This window comes from Oratosquilla oratoria, chromosome 12 (assembly GCF_046742065.1).
Source record: "Oratosquilla oratoria isolate Oo_2021 chromosome 12, ASM4674206v1, whole genome shotgun sequence".
In the NCBI taxonomy this organism is placed as follows: Eukaryota; Metazoa; Arthropoda; class Malacostraca; order Stomatopoda; family Squillidae; genus Oratosquilla; species Oratosquilla oratoria.
The window spans coordinates 53,525,064-53,545,831 of record NC_134788.1 but is presented as its reverse complement, the minus strand read 5'-3'; the positions used below and the strand labels follow the sequence as shown (position 1 = coordinate 53,545,831).

At 37.1% G+C, this 20,768-nt stretch overlaps 1 protein-coding gene across 3 annotated transcripts; it reads right to left on the bottom strand.

Moving 5' to 3' along the window:
- Window positions 1–701: 701 nt before the first annotated feature.
- LOC143031773 (uncharacterized) lies at window positions 702–18,826 on the bottom strand. Of its 3 annotated transcripts, none has more exons than XM_076196032.1 (2): window positions 18,613–18,826; window positions 702–4,500 (listed from the first exon to the last, which is right to left on the bottom strand). In XM_076196032.1, the coding sequence occupies exon 2, from the start codon at window positions 3,938–3,940 to the stop codon at window positions 2,078–2,080; it is 1,863 nt and encodes a 620-aa protein (XP_076052147.1). In that variant the 5' UTR covers window positions 3,941–4,500; window positions 18,613–18,826; the 3' UTR covers window positions 702–2,077. The 3 variants fall into 3 exon arrangements, with proteins under 3 accessions (XP_076052147.1, XP_076052145.1, XP_076052146.1); XM_076196030.1 differs by lacking the exon at window positions 18,613–18,826 and adding an exon at window positions 18,240–18,466; XM_076196031.1 differs by lacking the exon at window positions 18,613–18,826 and adding an exon at window positions 18,306–18,466.
- Between the last annotated feature and the right edge of the window lie 1,942 nt (window positions 18,827–20,768).

The following is a 20,768-nucleotide window of genomic DNA, read 5'->3' as shown; positions in this document are numbered from 1 at the left end:
TTAAGAGAGGCAGAGAGGAAAAATTTAAATGTGTTTGAGATGGAATGTCTGAGAAGTATAGTAGGGGTTACAAGGTTGGATAGACTGAAAAACGAGGAGGAGAGCAGGAGTGGAAAAGGAGATGGCAGATATGGCTGATGAAATGTTACTGGGATGGTTCGGACACATGGAAAGAACGAGTGGTGAAAGACTAGTATAAGAGGTGTGGAAGGCAGAGGTGGGGAGAATGAACTTGAGGGGACGACCATCAAGAGGGGAATGTCTGTTGAGCAAGGAAGGTAGAAGGCAGAAAATAGGTTTGATTGGAGAATGTGTATGGGTGATATTGTTATGTAAGGAAGAAAGGGATGGGGGGTTCTTCTGTGTGAATGATATTTTGATGCAGCACAAAGGGATTTCTCTTCTCCTTTCCTGCTTGAGGGGATGGAGAGGGGGGTTCACCAATTATGTGAAACGGCCTTGCTGTGGATACACTGTCCTGCTGCATTGCGTTTGACCCAGGGCAGTTGGCAGGATGCAGGGATGACCCATCATCCATGAAGAGCTGAGATGGGATGGTTGGAAAAGGCAGAGTGAAATGGGTGGGAATAGGTATGTGCCTCTGACTTACCTACCTCCCTTATAAGGAGGAAAAAGCTCTTGGTATATATCTATTTGATTAGTAGAATGAAATGAAGTAAAAAAGATAACACTGATGACTGATTACCTTTATTTAGAATGTCTAAATTTGCAAATAACTATATACATAATAAAAGAGCCCATTACCAATTATCAGCATTAGTTCTAGCTTCCCCTTATTTCTTCTCTCTTTGGCATTCACCCACTCTTTGTACACATTATCTAAAGTGATTGAATTCCCATACAATTGGTAGCTTTTCATTCTCATAAGCATATCCAAATGACATTCCCCTAATTGGTTCTAAGTTTGTTCTTTATTTTATTCATTTGGGTAAAACCTCGCTCATAGTCTGCATGAGACACAAGGAAGGTTCGTCCAATATCCATCAACATTGCCAAGTCACATAACTGTTCATTCTGAGGAGCAAATACTACCATTTGTGTAAAATCTCATATCATTTTGGGTTTGATTTTTTTGTGCACAGAACATTTGAAATCATTAAACTAACTAATTAATCATTTCTGTAGTATCAGCCAAAACAATTATGATATTCAAGACATGTTCACTACCAAATGAGAAATCATAATGTGAAATACAGGAGATATCAAACACTGACCATCCTCTGAGAACCTATCCTGTGAATGGGCATAGTTTGTTTTTTGCACCACACCATTTGCTTCCTTTGAATTTGACATGTTCTTTTGTTTTCCTTTGCTTACCTTTCAATTAAAGTCAACTAGTAAGTCAGGATGGGCCTTTCCAACACCTCCCTTTCCCCTTATCATAATTTTTAACTTCTAATCTTTCCTTTGGCTTTGATTCAGTGTTGTGCTTATTTGAATTTCTAACTAAGCAAAGCTCTTTTAGTAGCCGTATTTTCATCATCATCTTTTTTGCTCATGCTGTTATTCAGGCCATTAAGAGTATTTGATTTGAGGGAGTGAAATTGTAAACATTCTTCTTGATTTAATTAATTTGAATGATTAAGTGCTGGTGATAACCGTTAAACACAATACAAACCATCTTAAACCCACATGTGACATTATGAAATTGTACACTTACATTTTAAAGGTCACTAACAGATTCTCAAGATCACATCTTTCTTTTATTTTGAATTCATCATTATAAAATCATAAAGTTTATCTAGAACAATTCAATTTCATCTTAAAAGCCTTGCGTGTGCACATTTTTTCCTTTGTGTATTAGTTGTAAAACATGTGTGCACACACATGTGCATAAAACTTAGAGGGAACACTTTTCACTACACAGGTCACAATGGAATGGCTTCTCAACAGTTTTAGTAACCATGTGACATATGAGAGACCTCGTTTGTTAGAAACCTGAATTGCTCAGGTCACACTGGAAAGGCTACTCTCCTGTGTGGGTCATCATGTGATATTTGAGGCAATTCTTTTGTGAGGAAGTTGCATCATACTGTTCACATAGGAATGGCTTTTATCAAGTGTGGGTCCTTATATGCTTTGTAAGAGAACTCTTACGTAAGAAACCAGAATCGCACAGGTCACACTGAAAAGGATTCTCTCCTGTGTGGGTCCTCATATGTTTTGTGAGAGAACCCTTTTCTGAGAAAGCAGAATCACACAGGTTACACTGGAAAGGCTTCTCTCCTGTGTGGGTCCTCATATGCCTTGTGAGAGAACTCTTTTGTGAGACAGCATAATCACACAGACCACACTGGAAAGGTTTCTCTCCTGTGTGGGTACTCATATGTTTTGTGAGAGATCCCTTTTCTGAAAAAGCAGAGTCACACAGGTCACACAGGAAAGGCTTCTCCCCAGTGTGGGTCCTTATGTGCCTTGTAAGATCATTTTTCTTTGAGAAACCAGAATTGCACAGGTCACACTGAAAAGGCTTCTCTCCTGTGTGGGTCCTCATATGCTGTGCGAGAGAACCTTTTTGTGAGAAAGTGGAATCACATATGTCACACTGGAAAGGCTTCTCTCCTGTGTGGGTCCTTATATGCTGTGTTAAATTACCCTTTTCTGAGAAAGTAGAATTGCACAAGCTACACTGGAAAGGCTTCTCTCCAGTGTGGGTCCTTATATGCTTTGTAAGAATTATCTTACGTGAGAAACGAGAATTGCACAGGTCGCACTGAAAAGGCTTCTCCCCTGTGTGGATCCTTATATGCTGTGTTAAATGACTCTTTCGTGAGAAAGCAGAATCACAAAGGTCACACTGGAAAGGCTTCTCCCCTGTGTGGGTCCTTATATGATTTGTAAGAGAACGCTTTTGTTTGAAAGTAGAGTCACACAAATTACACTGGAAAGGCTCCTCTCCAGTGTGGGTCCTCATATGCCTTGTAAGATCACTTTTATATGAGAAACCAGAATTGCACAGGTCACAATGAAAAGGCTTTTCTCCTGTGTGGGTCCTTATATGATTTGTGAGATGACCCTTTTCTGAAAAAGCAGAATCGCACAGGTCACACTGGAAAGGCTTCTCTCCTGTGTGGGTCCTTATATGCCTTGTAACAGCACTCTTACGTGAGAAACCAGAATTGCACAGGTCGCACTGAAAAGGCTTCTCTCCTGTGTGGGTCCTTATATGCTGTGTTAAATGACCCTTTCGTGAGAAAGCAGAATCACAAAGGTCACACTGGAAAGGCTTCTCCCCTGTGTGGGTCCTCATATGCTGTGTGAGAGAAATCTTATGTAAGAAAGCAGAATCACAAAGGTCACACTGGAAAGGCTTCTCTCCTGTGTGGGTCCTTATATGATTTGTAAGAGAACGCTTTTGTTTGAAAGTAGAGTCACACAAATTACACTGGAAAGGCTTCTCTCCAGTGTGGGTCCTCATATGCCTTGTAAGATCACTTTTATATGAGAAACCAGAATTGCACAGGTCACAATAAAAAGGCTTTTCTCTTGTGTGGGTCCTTGCATGCTGTGTGAGAGAACCCTTTATTGAGAAAGCAGAATCACAAAGGTCACACTGGAAAGGCTTCTCTCCTGTGTGGGTCCTTATATGATTTGTGAGATGACCCTTTTCTGAAAAAGCAGAATCGCACAAGTCACACTGGAAAGGCTTCTCTCCTGTGTGGGTCCTTATATGCCTTGTAAGAGCACTCTTACGTGAGAAACCAGAATTGCACAGGTCGCACTGAAAAGGCTTCTCTCCTGTGTGGGTCCTTATATGCTGTATTAAATGACCCTTTCGGGAGAAAGCAGAATCACAAAGGTCACACTGGAAAAGCTTCTCCCCTGTGTGGGTCCTTATATGATTTGTGAGAGAACCCTTTTGTGAGAAAGTAGAATCACAAAGGTCACATTGGAAAGGCTTCTCTCCTATGTGGATCATTATGTGATCTTTCAGCTGATTCTTTTGTGACAAAGCTTTATTGCACAGGCTATATTGGAATGGCTTCTCTCTAATGTGGGTCACTATATGAAATTTGAGGTTATTCTTTCATGAGAAAGCTCCATTGCACTGGTCACATTGGATAGACTTCTCTCCTGTGTGGGTCTTCATATGCTGTGTGAGATTACCCCTTTGTGAGAAAGCATAATTACACACATCACACTGGAAAGGCGTTTCTCCTGTTTGGGTTTTCATATGCTTTGCAAGACCATCTTTTTGGGGGAAAGCAGAATCTCACAGCTCATCGTGGATTGACTTTCTCCTGAGTGGGTCACCACATGTTTTTAGGTGACTTTTGTGCCATTTGAGATCACCCTTTTGTGAGAAAGTAGAATTATACAGGTCACACTGGTTATTCTCTCTTGTGTGGGTCATCATACAATATCTAAGATGACTCGTAATGTACCTGTACTGCATATATCATACTGGATCCATTTCATCATATATATATGAAATCTACAGATACCTCTTCCAAAGAAATGGTGATAGTTATCCTCATCCTGGGAAAAAAAAAATGTAATTATAAGACTGACATGTAACTCTTTGAAATTGTGTATTACACTGTAATCAGATTGTGGATGTTTTGTACACAAAACATTTCATACTCAAGTCCCTTCATACCTAAACAGATTCTTTGTACTTGCCATCACCAACATGTGTAGAAACACTAACAGGGTGCTATGATATATTGCATTCTACTTGTACTTTTTTAGAAATGTACTGAAATTCATCCAAAATCTACATGCATACTCACTCCATTACGATCAGAATGACTCAAATTTTGTTGTAGCTTTTTCCTCGTGTCATGAGATGTGATGGGGAATGGCCCAGCTGGCCAAAAAGGCATATTTTGTTTTAACTCAATAAAATTCCACATTTGGGCTTACAAGACCTGACTCTAAAAATGAACTACTCTAGAAAGATTTATTCAGTTCATCTCATTCATCTGACTTATAAAGTGATGCAAGTCACATCGTTTAAGATACACTGATAAGTGGTGTACCTGTTATTATTTAAGCAAAACATAATCAATAATATTGACCTGAGATATTGTAGAGGTGCTTTACATATTTTTTCTTGTCACATTCAGTAGAATACCTGTGTGGGTATCATGACATCTTATTTGGCAGGTAGAAATGACTATATGTCAAATAATGGTCAATCATTGCACACCAGAAATTTTAGGGACAGACTACCCCACCTTTAATCTATACATGCATGACATACCCACACCCCACACCTCAGAAATACAAATCTCTTCCTAAACAGATGAAATAATTACATCCACACACTATAATACAGACAAAGCCAAAGAAATACAACAGCCATACCTCAACACATTCCTATGGGGGAAATAATAGCAACACAACCTGGAATAAGGAATCAAATAACTAGCCTTGATGTCAGAAAATCACACAGCCCAGATAAAATTACAAACTGGATACTAAAGGAGTGTAAAGAAGAATTGGTAGGCAAAATATACAATATAATAGGTTGTTTGCTTAAGGAAGGAAAAATACCAGAAGACTGGAAAAAGGCTAACATCATACCAATACATAAAGGAGGTAACAAGGAAGACCCATCATATTACAGACTGATTTCCCTTACAAGTACTGCAGCCAAAATTTGTGAAAAAATTATCAAAAATATGTGGGCAAAACATCTAGAAGAGAATAATGTACTAAACCCGTGACATTTTGGATTCATACAGGAAAGATCACGCGCCACAAATCTGATCTGCTCATACTGAAGACTATTAGATATAATACAGCAAAGGGACAGATGGGCTGAATATGCTTTCCTAGATCTACAAAAAGATTTTGATAAAGTGCCACATACAAAACTGAAAAACATTGGAGGGGTACAAGGTAAACTAATGGAATGGATGGAGAACTTCCTGCATGGAAGAAAAATAATAGTGCTCAGAGGTAAAAGGTTCTACTTGGGAAGAGATGATTAGTGGAGTTCCACAGTGATTGGTACTGGTTCCAATAATGATTGCTATTATGTGAATGACATGGACAAGGGTGTGGACAGTTACATGAACTTCTTTATTGATGATGCAAAATTGTTGAGAAAAGTGAGCACTGAAATAGATTGAGTCACTGCAGAGAGATCTAAACAAACTTTGGGAATGGAGTCAGAAGTGGGAAGTGGACTTCAACATCAAGAAATGTAGTATAATGGAATTTGGAAAAAGTAAAAACAGGATATCAGGAAAATATAAAATTGGTGAAAAGAATTTAAAGAAAGTGGGTTTTAAAAAAGACCTGGGAGTAATCATCACAACGGACATGTCACCTGACAAACAGATAAACAAAATTGTCAGAGAAACCTACAACTTGGTGAGGTAAACAAAAGTGGCATTTACTTACTTGGACAAAGAAATGGTGTAGAAAATACTGGTCACACCAGTACCAAAAACAATATAAGGAAAATTGAAAGAATCCAAAGAGCAACTACAAAGATGGCCCCCACTCTTTCAGAATTGTCATAAGAAGAGAGACTGTCAATACTAGAGTTACCGAACCTGGAACAAAGAAGAGAAAGAGGAGATTTGTTGACCATCTATAGAATCATGAGAGGTATGTAAGTCAGAGAGAGAAGACTTACTAAAATGGGATACAAGAAATATGACAGGACATGGAAAGAAACTCAAAAAAGACAGTTATAGAAGAGGCCTGAAAAAGAACAGGTTTCCCCACAATGTGGTGGATGTATGGAACAAAATGGATGAAATGATAGTGTTTGTAAAAACCATACACAAATTTAAGAACAATTTAGATACTGTGAAATACAGAGGACACCATGAGCATCGTTCCCTTTCCCGTAAGATACAACTAGGTAAATATATGTTTGTATATATATATATATCTATATATATATATATATATATATATATCTATATATATATATATATATATATCTATATATATATATATGTGTGTGTGTGTGTGTATGTGTATTTACCTAGTTGTATTTTACGGAATGGGAGCTATGCTAGTTGTGATCTGCTTTCGTATCTCTCAACATCCAATTTATTCTTGAACTCGTGTATAGTTCTGGCATTCACTGTTTAGTTTGTTCCAGACATCGATTGCTCTGTGCAGGAAACTGTTCTTTTTCAGGTCTCTTCTGTAGCCTTTTATCGTGTCCTCTTGTCCCATTTCAATAGGTCATTTCTATCAAGAACTTCCATACCTTTCATAATTCTGAAGATAGTCAACAGGTCGCCTCTTTCCCTTCTCTGCTCCAATGTTGACAGCTGTAATTTCTCCAATCTTTGTTCATATGTCAAATTTGATAGTGTGGGTGCCATCTTTGTTGCCGCTCTTTGGATTCTTTCTAATTTCTTTGTGCTTGGTGCCCACATTGATATAGCATATTCTTGTTTTGGTCTTATCAATTTAGTAATTATTTTCTTAACCATCTTTTCATCCATGTAGTTGAAGGCCCCTTTCATTGATCTTAATAAGTTGTAAGTCTCTCCAAACAGTGTATTTACATGTTTGTCAGGTGTCAAGTCACTTGAGATGATTACTCATAGGTCCCTCTCTGAGTTTACTTTTTTTACTTCTCTGTTTCCAAACGTATATTTTTCCGAAACTCTGTTTTTGCCATTATGCTACATTTCTTGATGTTGACGTTCATCTCATATTTCTGGCTCCATTACCATACTTTATCCAGGTCTTGTAGCAATCTGCAATCTTCTTCTGTTTTCACTCTCTTGAGTAATTTGGCATCATTGGCAAAAAAAATTATGTAACAATTTACTCCTTTGTCCATATCATTTATGTATATGGCAAACATTAAAGGAGCCAAAACAGAGCCTTGTGGGATGCCACTTTTTACATCTTCTCATTTTGAACTTTTGTCTCTAAGTACCACTCTCATTTTTCTCCCAGTTAAGAAGTCCTTCACCCATTCCAATAGTTTACCTTGAATTCCTCCTATTTTTTCAATTTTACTTATTAATTTTTGTGAGGTACCTTGCCAAAAGCTTTCTGTAGATCCAGGAAGGCGCAGTCTGCCCATCCATCTCTTTCTTGTATTATCTCAATTAGTCTCGAGTAAAAGCAGATTAGATTAATGGTGCACAATCTTCCACTTCTAAAACCAAATTGTTTGGGGTTTATTATTTTATTTTCTTCCCAGTGTTTGGTCCATCTGTTCCTGATAACCTTTTTGCATATTTTTGCTACTGTGCTTGTGAGGGACACCAGTCTAAAGTTTGTAGGATCTTCTCTGTTTCCTCCTTTGTATATTGGTACTATGTTTGTATCTTTCCAATCTTGCGGTACCTTTCCCTCTTTTAAAATGAGAAGTCTATTATCTTGTGTAGTTTATATGTCAGTTCATCTATACACTCTTACAATATCCAATTTGCAATTTCATCTGGTCCGTGCGACTTTCTGACACCTAGGCTTTTAATTTGGTCTCTTATTTCCCTCTGTGTTATTTTCATTTTCTTCATCATGGGTGAACTTTCTAGTTGTTTGTCCTCCCGGGGTTGTGAGCTTTCAATTGTAAAAACAAACCTGAAGTGTCTGATCATAACTTCTGCCATCTCTGTGTCGTCTATGTACTCTTTATCTCTTTCACGCAATTTTACTATATCATGCTTATCCTTTAGTTTGTCGTTTACACATCTGTAAAAGAGTTTTGGTTGATCCTTACATTTGTCTATGACATCCCTTTCATATTCGCTTTTTTCTTTCCTGCGTATGTTTACATATTCATTTCTAAGTTTTTCAGATGTTTGCCATTTGGATGTTTTCCTGTCTTTCTTTCCCCCATTTTTTCCATGCTTTATCTCTCCTGGCTTTAGCCTCACTACATCTTTTGTTGAACCAACATTTTATATAAATTTCTTTTTGTTTCTTTTTTGGTACATATTTGTTAACTCCCTCTTTATAATTTTCTTTAAACATGTTCCATTTGTCATCCATAGTTGTTTCCTTTTTAGAGAACCTATCCCAATTTGCATTTTGGAAAAATTTCCTTAGTTCTACAAAGTTTTGTTGTACATAAATCTTCCTTCACTATGTTTGTCATTTCTATGTTGTTCTGTTCTTTTAATTCAAACTCTATTAGTATATGGTCGCTTTTTCCAATTGGTGTTTTATACTCCATTCTGTTCACAATATCTGGTTCAGAGGTTAATACTAGGTCTAGTTTTGATGGTTCCTCATTGTTTCTATATCTAGTATTCTCCTTAACCCATTGTGTTAGAGTGTATTCGATGGTCATATCTAGTAGCATGTTGCTCCAGAGTTCATCTCCCCCCTTGACTGTCATTTCTTCCCAAATTATGTCTTTTGCATTAAAATCGCCCATGATTACTATGTTTCCACTCTCTTTCAGTGATTCGTTTAGCACCTTTATTGTTTCTTCCAATATTTTGGAATGTTCACTATCTGGCCACGCATTGGGTTTTTGGTGGTACATGCACTACTACAAATTTTCTGCTTTTCATCTTTTTGTTAGCCATTTTAATCATAATTACTTCTGTATTTCCCTGACCTTCGATTATTTTCGTTACATTTAAAACTTTTTTGGTCAATATCATGACACCTCCTTGCTTATCAGTTCTGTTTTTTGCCCAGTGGTTATATAAACCATGTTTCACTATGCTTGTTAATAGCGGTCCTTTCAGTTTTGTCTCTACTATGCCCATGATGTCAGGTTTTTCTGTTTCTAGATAGTCATTTAGTTCTTTGATTCCAGGGATCATACCATCTATGTTTGTGTATGCCACTTTTATTTTTGTATATTCTTTTCTTTTTTGGTTTAGGTTTCCATTTTTTTTATATACCATTTTTTCAGTCTCAAATCCATCACTCTCCAAAAATAATTCATATTTTCTCTGTTCTCTTTTCATTTCTATCACTTGCTTCAATTCTGAGCACTTTGTCCTTCTCTTTTTTCTCATCACTCATTTCCTTTTGTATTCTTATATTTTTTAATGTCTCACTATTTGCCAGTTTGACCGCTTTTGATAATACTTCCTCTGCCATCATTTGTGTTCTTAGTTTTATTTTTAGAGGTCTTTGGTGTTTTTCTTTTGAGTATTTGCCTATCCTGTGAATCTCGTAGATTTCTTTAACGAGATTTTGATCTTCATCCTGTATTTCTTTCAGAATTTCTTTGACTAGTTCCTTCCCTTCCTATTCTTTTTGGTATCTATACATATCATGCTTGTCCTCTATACCATGGACCACAATGCACTTGCCTTTGTCACATGTGTATCTCGCCAAATTTTCCTTCTCTTTGATTACTGCTATAACTGTTTCTTTTGTATTTTCTTCCATCTGCTCTTTCAATATTTTTCTAAATGATATTTCTTCATTTTCCTGTTCTTTCTTCCATTGATTCTTTATTTCAATGAGGTCTGTTTCTATCATGGATTCTGCTACTTTACCAGTCACTACTTGCAACTGTTCATTTACCTCCTTTTTTAGTTTGTCATTTTTATTTTTATCCTCATTTTTCAGTATTTCGTTTTCTCTCTTAAGACTTACTATTCCACTCTATAGGTCACTCATTTCTTTGATAGTTTGCTCATTGCTTTTTTGTAGTGTAATCAGTTCCTTTTGAACAGCCCGGTAGTTATATTTCAAGTCTATGATTTCTTCCATTAGTTCACTTAATTTGCAATTTCTTAGTGCATTGCTATACCTACTTTCTCTATATATATCAAAACTTCTTCCTATTTTGCTTTCATTTCTTTGAAAACCTGAAAATACATTGTTTTCCCACCTTGTGTTTCTCTATGGAGTATCCAAAATGCTGTGGTGCTTGGGTATCACACCTCTTGGGCTCTCAACTATACTCACTTCCAATCCTCTCTTCGTAGATTCCTTTTTTTTTTTTTTCTTCACTCTGTTTGTGTGTGTGTGTGTGTGTGTGTGTGTGTGTGTGTGTGTGTGTGTGTGTGTGTGTGTGTGTGTGTGTATTTACCTAGTTGTACCTAGTTGTATTTTACGGGAAGGGGAGCTATGCTCGTGGGGTCCCGTCTTCATATCTCATTTTATCTAAACTATTTTTAAATTCATGTATTGTTTTTGCACACACCACTTTCTCATCTAACTTGTTCCAACTGTCTATTACTCTGTGAGGAAAGCTGTTCTTTTTCAAATCTCTTCTATAGCTGTCTTTTTTTATTTTCTTTCCGTGCCCTCTTGTATTTCTGTCATCCCATTTTATCAGATTCTCTCTATCAGTAATTTCTATGCCTTTCATGATTCTGTAAATAGCTATCAAATCTCCTCTCTCTCTTCTTTGCTCTAGTGTCTGTAGTTTAAGTTTTTGTAGTCTCTCTTCATATGATAGTTTTGAGAGTGTTGGTGCCAGTTTTGTGATTGCTCTTTGTATTCTTTCAAGTTTTTTTATACATTTTTTTGTACTTGGTGACCATATCGTTGCTGCATATTCCAATCTTGGTCTTATCAGGGTGATTAGGATTTTCCTCACCATTTCTTCATCCAGGTATGTAAATGCCACTTTGATTGTTCTTATTAAATTATAAGTTTCTCCAAAAATCTTATTTATATGTTTCTCAGGTGACATATTATTCATAACAATGACTCCCAGGTCCTTCTCATTTTCTACTTTTTTTATTCCTTCTTCTCCCAAATTATATGATCCTGTTATTCTGTTTTTGCTTTTTCCAAATTCCATTATACTACACTTTTTTGTATTGAACTCCATCTCCCACTTCCTACTCCATTCTTGTACTTTATTTAGATCTCTCTGTAGTGATTCACAATCTTCTTCAGTTTTCACTCTTTTCAGTAGTTTTGCATCATCTGCAAAGAAGCTCATATAGCTTTCAATTCCTTCATCCATATCATTAATATATATAGCAAACATTATTGGGGCCAGAACTGTTCCCTGCGGGACACCGCTTATTACTTCATTCCATTTTGAGTGCTGATCTCTTATCACTACTCTCATTTTTCTTTCTTGCAAAAAGTCTTCCATCCAATTTAGCAATTTACCTTGTATTCCTCCTTCATATTCTAATTTCTTAAGCAACTTCTTATGTGGTACTTTGTCAAAAGCTTTTTTTAGGTCTAGAAATGCACAATCAGCCCATCCATCTCTTTCTTGTATTATATCTATTAGCCTTGAATAGAAACATATTAAATTGGTGACGCATGATCGTCCTTGTCTGAATCCAAATTGCCTTGGATTTAGTACGTTGTTTTTTTCCAAGTATTTTACCCATCTACTTTTGATAATTCTTTCACAAATTTTTGCTATTGTACTTGTTAGAGAGACTGGTCTATAGTTGGTAGGTTCTTCTTTATTTCCTCCTTTATATATAGGTACTATATTTGCTTTTTTCCAATCTTCTGGAACTTTTCCTTCTTTTAAGGAACTGCTTATTATGCTATGTATTTTGTCTGCCAGTTCATTCCTGCATTCTTTCAGAATCCAGTTTGCTATTTCATCTGGCCCATGCGATTTTCTGACATCAAAATTACCCAAGTGTGTCAATATTTCATTCTTTGTTACTTCTATTTCTTCCATAGGGGGGACTTTTTCTTTCCACTCAATCTCTTCAGGTTGTATATTTTCCCTTGTAAACACTGATTTAAAATGTTTGTTCATAATTTCTGCCATTTCCATTTCCTCAGTGTATTCAACTCCTCCTTGTCTTAATTTCTCCAAGTCTTGTTTGTTTTTCAGTTTATTGTTTACAAATCTGTAGAATAGTTTTGGTTGATCTTTACACTTTTCTATAACATCTTTTTCATATTTTCTTTTTTCCTCTCTGCACTTTTGTACATATTCATTTCTATAACCAGTATATATTTTCCATTTTTCAGGTCTTCTGTCTTTTTTCCATCTGGTCCAGGCTTTGTCTCTTTTGTCTTTTAACTCCCTACAACTTTTGTTGTACCAGCATTTTACATATTCTTTTTCTTGTTTTTGTCTTGGGACATACTTTTCCACTCCTTTTTTGTAAATTTTTGTCAAAATATTCCATTTCTCTCCCACTGATGTTTCTTCTTTGTATATTTCTTCCCAGTTTTCTTGTTGGAAGAATTCTCTTATTTTATCAAAGTTTGTTTTTTCATACATCATTCTTCCTCTTCTATATTGTTCATTTCTTTTCATATATTTTTCTTCATTAAGTTCCAGTTCAATCAATATGTGGTCACTTTTACCTATTGGTGTTTTATATTCAATCTTGTCCACTATTCTAGGTTCAGATGTAATTATTAAGTCTAGCCTCGATGGTTCTTCTTCATTTCTATACCTAGTGTTCTCTTGTATCCATTGTGTCATTGAATGGTCAGTAATCATCTCAAGTAGAGCATTTCCCCATGAGTCATCACCACTCTTTACTGTCATTTCTTCCCAGCAGATTTCTTTGCAATTAAAGTCGCCCATCATAACTATTCTTCCTCCGTCTTCCATTATTTTAGTTAATGCTACCTTTGTGTCCTCTAACATACTTTTATATTCACTCTCCTCCCATGAGGCTGTTTTCGGAGGCACATAATTGATCACAAATTTTCTGCTCTTCTTATCTCTGTCTTCCACTTCTATCATAATCATCTCTACTGTATTCTTTCCATATATGACACCTTTCACGTTTATATCCTTCTTAGTCAGGAACATAACTCCACCCCCTTGCTTTTTCTCTCTGTTTCTAATCCAATAATTGTATGCATCATGTCCTACACTGTTGGGTGGTAGTGGGCCTTTTAATTTTGTTTCTACAATTCCCATTATGTCCGGTTCTTTTTCTTTCAAATAATCATTCAGCTCATTCAATCCTGTTATTAATCCATCTATATTTGTGTAAGACACTCTTAGTTTTCTGCCACTTCCATTGTGTTCTCTGTTTCCCTTATGTTTTTCTTTTGTATGTCGAACTTCCTTAGTTTCATGTTCACTACTCTCCAATAGAATCTCTCTTTCTCTGACTCCGTTCTGTTCTCGTTTTTTGCCTTAGCTTCCAGTCTTTTCTGCTTTTCTTCCTCTCTTTCCTCTTTATTCATTTCTCTTTTTATCCATATCTTTTTGTATTGTTCATTTGTTGCTAGTTTCCCTGTTTTGGATAAGATATTCTCTGCCGTTGTTTGTGACTTGAATTTAATCTTAATTGGTCTGGTCTTGTCTGTGCTATACTTTCCGAGTCTAAATTTCTCTTCGATTTGTTTCATAATTCCTGGTTCATCTTCCTGAACTGATTCTAGTAATTGGCTTACTTTTTCATTTTCCTCTTTGATTCTTGTGGTTCTATCTGTGTTGTGTTTCTCTTCCATTCCCAATATAATTATACATTTCTTCTTGTCTGCTAAATCCCTTACTATATTCTCCTTTTGTCTCATCACTTTAATAACTGAGTCTTCAGTATGTTCTTTCAATTGCTGTTTGACTATGTCAGTGAATGAAACCTTATTTCCTTCTTGGGTTTTCTTCCAATTTTTACTTTCTTTAGCTATCGTTTCTCTGTTTTCTTTACTATTCTTCTTCAATTCCTCATTCTCCACCTTTACCTCTCTTAACTGTCTTTTTAGGTCTTCTATTTCATCAGTTAAGTTTTTATTCGCCTTTTCCAGTTCTTCCAATCTTTCAACCCTTTGTAAAATGGTGTTCATATGACCTAACCTACTCTCCAAGTCCTCGATCACCTTATCGACCTTCTCTTCTAGTCTTGTCAGTCGGGGGGGGGGGGTTGTGTCCCCCCCACCCTCTTTAAATCCCTTGAAAATATTCTCATCACTTTCTGCTATATTGCTCCTATCTATACCTCTAATCTTCACATTCCTATTAGACATGTCGTCATCATCCAGCTCGTCTTGGGGTCGTTTGTCTACCTTTCGGCGGCCCGTCAGGGCCATTTCCTCCACCTCCTCATTACCTTCCATTTCCCCAGCAATCCCTCCCCCTCTCCTCTTTCCTCACCTTCCCACTACCCCACGAGCAATTTCCCCCCACCCTGCAAATACAAAAAGGCACTTCTCTTTGCGTTGGGATCCACAATCTTCACTTTTCTTCAGAACGTTCTTCAAGCCGTCCGTTCGTTGAAAGTGTGTGTGTGTGTGTGTGTGTGTGTGTGTGTGTGTGTGTGTGTGTGTGTGTATTTACCTAGTTGTATTTACCTAGTTGTATTTTACGGGAAGGGGAGCTATGCTCGTGGGTCCCGTCTTCATATCTCATTTTATCTAAACTATTTTTAAATTCATGTATTGTTTTTGCACACACCACTTTCTCATCTAACTTGTTCCAACTGTCTATTACTCTGTGAGGAAAGCTGTTCTTTTTCAAATCTCTTCTATAGCTGTCTTTTTTTATTTTCTTTCCGTGTCCTCTTGTATTTCTGTCATCCCATTTTATCAGATTCTCTCTATCAGTAATTTCTATGCCTTTCATGATTCTGTAAATAGCTATCAAATCTCCTCTCTCTCTTCTTTGCTCTAGTGTCTGTAGTTTAAGTTTTTATAGTCTCTCTTCATATGATAGTTTTGAGAGTGTTGGTGCCAGTGTGTGTGTGTGTGTGTGTGTGTGTGTGTGTGTATTTACCTAGTATTTTATGGGAAGAGAGCTATGCGCGTAGTGACCCATTCTTGTATCTCTCCGCATCCAGTTTGTTCTTAAAATTTTGTATAGTTTTGGCACTCACTGTTTCCTCATTTAGTTTGTTCCAGACATCAATCACTCTGTGTAGGAAGCTATTCTTTTTCAAATCTCTTCTGTAACTGTCCTTCTTTAGCTTCTTCTCATGTCCTCTTGTTTCTCTTCTGTCCCATTTCAATAAGTCATCTCTATCAAGATCTTCCATAGTTTTCATAATTCTGTAAACAGCAAACCACCTCTTTCTCTTCTCTGTTCCAGTAGTAATAGATGTGAGTTATCCAATCTTTGTTTGTATGTCAAATTTGTGTGTGTGTGTGTGTGTTTGTATATATATATATATATATATATATATATATATATATATATATATGTATATATATACATATATATATGATATAATATACATATATATATTTATATATATATATATATATATATATATATATAAGATTACAGTAATATATATGTTTATATACACACACACACTGTATCTAAAGACAAAGAAATACAAAAGTCCCATGCACTTTCATGTAATTCACATCTTCAGGCAAGACACAAAAGTGGTGCAACTGATTTTATACCACTTCTGTATCTCCCCTGAATATATGAATTACAGAGAAGCCCTTGCAAATTTTGTTTCCTTTTCCTAGCAGTAACCAGCATATTATTGGATCATGTGACAGATTCATTGTTTATCTGCATATTCACCTGGGACATAAACCCACTTCAGGAATTGGTGTTTTATCTCTTGTGCCAATTCTCAGAGTGGGTTTATGTCCTGGGCCAAAACATCCACAATGATGATATTACTGCAGTAAGGAGAATTGGAACATTTGACACAAATTGGTCAAGTGCAACTGGAAAATCCAGACCCATACTGGTGTCACTCCAAGGGAAACTAAGGGAAAAAATCATTTAAAAAGCATATCGGTTAAATGAATCAGATGATAGGGTGATTGGTAAGATAAAAAAATACATAAATAAATAAGGAATGCTCACAATCAAACATCAGAAAATATTTGTTTTGTAGCATTGGTAAATGGATGGAATGGGCTAAAAAATATCTACAATAAGCTCACAAAATGTGAAATGTTAGATAAAGAATGAAGAACTCACAGCCAGAAATATAAAGAAAATATAAGAAAAACTGACCGGCATTAATAATTGCCATCCAAATCAGGTGAATAATGAAAGGCGGATTCCTGTGTTGAATAATTTATCAGCCTATTTTCATTATGACTGCAAATAATGGAATATGCTTGGTTGAATGGAATTATGTTCATTAACTCGAGCTAATAAAAGGGACTCATTAAATCAGGATTCTACTGTAGTACAATTTGAAAGGAGACTTGATTAATTCTGGGCAAATTAGGAGACTAGACTTAATTTTGAGGGAAGTCTTGGTGGACACATCTGGTCAAGGTCAACTGAGGGGAGGACACAGAGGACACAAAAGAGAGGCCTGACCTACACAATTTGGATGTGATCTGGACATATAGACCACTGCTGCATGATGACAGGGTTCATGTTATATGTTCATGTTGCCATATTGGAGAACAAACCACAAGCTAGAAGGAATTGTTGGAGAATTGTAGTTATGGTTAACTTTGTGCGATTGCATGCTGCTCAGAGCAAGGCATGGTCAAAAGAAACATTTCTATAGGATCCCCTCCATTTTAACCAACCAGGGAGAAAGATGTAACAAACTCAAAGCCCCGAGACAAAGAGAATGGACCTCAACCCTGAGAAGAGTTGGAAAGAAGGAACGAAATTGCACATTGTGCTTATCTCTGGAGAAATCCTAAATTTTCAGGGTAGAACCATTTTGCCCATTTTTATCTAAATACCCATGTTTCTGGTTATCCCAATGTAAGGTTGATACATCAGGAATTAACCCATTTGACATGGATGCAATTTACAATTCTATAACAGATGGGGCACCCCTATGTATATAGCAATGGTTGTCAGGCCCCCATACATATTTTGCTGGTCATAAAATAGGGGGCATAGTTCAAGATAAATGTAAACTTGCTTTACTTCAGAAGATTTTTTTTTCTATTTTCCACTAGTACAAAGATGGGAAGCTGCATACAAACCTCCATATCTCCTCATTGCTAGGTTTTGGTTGGGTTAGGTCATAGAATGTGCTGTACAAGGTGAATGCATACAAAGGGCCAACAGCTAATCAAACAAGGCACATTTTTACTTAAGGTATGCAACGACTCTAGATTACTGCAGGAATTACAATTTAGAATCTGTGTTTAGGGATGCTGCATATCTCTAAAACTTATATTCTTTGGATTGGTAATAATAATGTATATTACATTAATATATAATTTACAAAACTATTGTTTAATTTTCCATTACTATATCACGTAGGTATCCACTTCTACAATTTTACCCAAAAAAGCTGGACCCCTACTGGAGTAGAGGGTTTAGTTAGGTTAGGTATCAGTTGGATTGGTAATTGAATATCTGTGTCCTGGAATTACTCTGAACCAGGCCTAACACTTGACCAGAAAAAGGACACTCATATAATTAAATGAAATTGTCCATTGACGGGTAGAAAAATTTAATAATCTCGTATTCTTTGACACACTAGAAATATAAACAACGTATCAAACTCAAAGTCTGTTCTGACCTACGAATGCCATTTGAGGACCTGCATCTTTTTATGGGGGGGTGGTGGATTAGAACAACTACTCACTGCCAAAGTAAGTGTGTAATCAAACTGGTGAATAATTGGGTTGAGATAAACAGTCTCCTCCCAGTCAATATCTGGATCAACAATTGGCCGTTCGTGGCTGTTCGTACGGTAAACAATCAAAGATCCCTTGACTCGGAGGAAATATGCCTCTTGACATTTAAAAGTTTTTTTTTTTTTTGTCTTACTTAAGACTTATGCTGTTTTATTCTGGTTGATGTCAGCTAAACAAAGAATTCAATACAACAACGACGAAGCTTTGTTACCTGATATTTTGAAATATATTACTATCCTTGCAATGACCACTTACATGATGATGATCTGGTACTCATACTGTTTTGGTACCTTTTAGTACTATTCTGTAGTTCCTGATGCATAATACAATGTTCCTTTAATATGATGGTGCTCAAATTTTAGTCTCAATCCTATATGTTACGAACATTTTGTATTATTCACAAACCGATGATAATGTTTATGTGTATTATGTGTACTGTTTGGACTCATGACTGTTCTGGTCCCCTCCTACAAATGTTGTCCGTGTAGTGGACTAGCTAGGTAAGAACAGCCGCTCGCGTGGGATCGGTTTTTGTGGGAGGGGAAGAATGTCTGTAAGAAAATGAAAATATAGTTGTGTATAAAAGAGGGCTTCTGCTACCGGGCGATTAGGGATATTCATTTCCTGGAGTCGTGGCTTTGGAGGTGTGGGCAGGAGACTCGGGGTTGAAGACTGGGATTCATATGACCACAATGGAAATAGGCTTACATGCTTTTTTGTGTTATCTTCAGTAATTGTAAGTGTAATTTCGAACTATGTGTTTTCCTTTATCTGTATTTGATGTATTTATTGCCAAATAAACTTATATATTATTATCATTATTACTATTATTATTATTATTATTATTATTATTATTATTATTATTATTATTATTATTATTATTATTATTATTATTATTATTATTATTATTATTATTATTATCATTATTATTATTATTATTGTTATTTTTATTATTTTTATTGTGTGAGTGTATGTGGCGCGGACGGGGACGGGCGGTTGGCAACTCCCCCCTCCGATTGGGGGGAGGGGGGTCAAAGGGCACGAGCGTTGGTATCCCCCTTCCCGCCAGAGGGGGAAGTGCCCTCGCATCATCGACGTGGGTGGACAGTGCCTGGGAAGGACCGCGCGTGGGTGGTTGGGGGAACACGAGTGTAGTAAGGGAGGGATACCCACCGAGGAACGGTGGGGCTAGTATTAGTAGTTAGGAGGAGAGAGGGAATTAGATTAGGTACAGTGGCATGAGTGTTCCAAGGAGGAGTAAAGGCCCACCCAGAAGCAACCGGAGGAGCGGCATCATCGAGCAGTAGTCGTTACTCAGGTCAAGTCAACCGGGTAGCTGCTTCAATTGGTGATATGGCGAGTGGTTGTGTTACCGTGTTCAGCGCCGATGAGGTACACTCACTACTTAGTAGAATTGAAGCCTTGGAGGATGCTGTCAAGTGCCATATAGAGGAGAATCGAGTTCTCCGCTCGAAGGCCCAAAATACGGAAGACCAATCTTGCTATGAGCTGGGATGGAAAACGGCAATATATAAGATGCGGAATAGTGGGAAAAAAATCCTAACCAGCCCCGCTCGATTGCAAGAACTCGTTTCAAGTACTAGCGAATCTGCAGGAAGAAGAAACAAATGAAATTTACGAGCAGAAGGGAAGGGCAGACGCTGGATCCCTGCCCACAGGTAAGATTTTGGTTGTCGGAGACAGTCAAGTGAGGTACTTAGACAGGGCTTTCTGCGATAAAGATAGGAAACATTGGACGCAGGTGTGTTTCCCCGGCGCGGGCATAGGAAATGTTAGAAATAGGATTGAGGAGTCTTTAGTAGGGGAAGGTAAGGACCCTGTAGTTTGCTTAAGTGCCGGGGGAAATTATATAGGTAAGTTAGGGAGTGATGAATTGTTTGCGCGGTTCTGGGATGCACTAGACAAGATTAGAAATAGGGGAGGTGTTCCTGCTGTATGTGGAATCCTTCCGAGGCGTAGAGTTGTAGGCATGTTGCATTCCAAGGCTATTGCAATGAATTGCAGGCTGGCAAAACATTGTAAGGCCAATGGATGGGCATTTGCCGACAACTGGGACCGCTTTTACGGTAGGAATCATCTATATACAAGGGACGGGGTGCACTTGTCGTCCAGAGGATTTCGGCTCCTTGTTGAATCCCTTGCGCGAGAAGTAGGCATCCTACAGTTTTTTGTTTTTCGGGTAGATTACGTGGGAGTAGCGGTGGAGGGGAAGTATCGCAATATAGTTTAGGGACTGTGAAAGGAATCACCAAAGCAGGTGGAAGGAAGATCAACTTAAAGTTTACTATACAAATAGCAGAAGCACAATTAACAAAATTGATTTGCTGCGAGGTAAAGCATGCGTAGAGAATTTCGATATTATAGTTATTACCGAGTCCTGGATCAACAAG

What these genes read in the sequence shown, in the direction of transcription:
- LOC143031773 (XM_076196032.1), bottom strand. Translation starts at nt 3,940, where the DNA reads ATGATCCACATAGGAGAGAAGCCTTTCCAATGTGACCTTTGTGATTCT.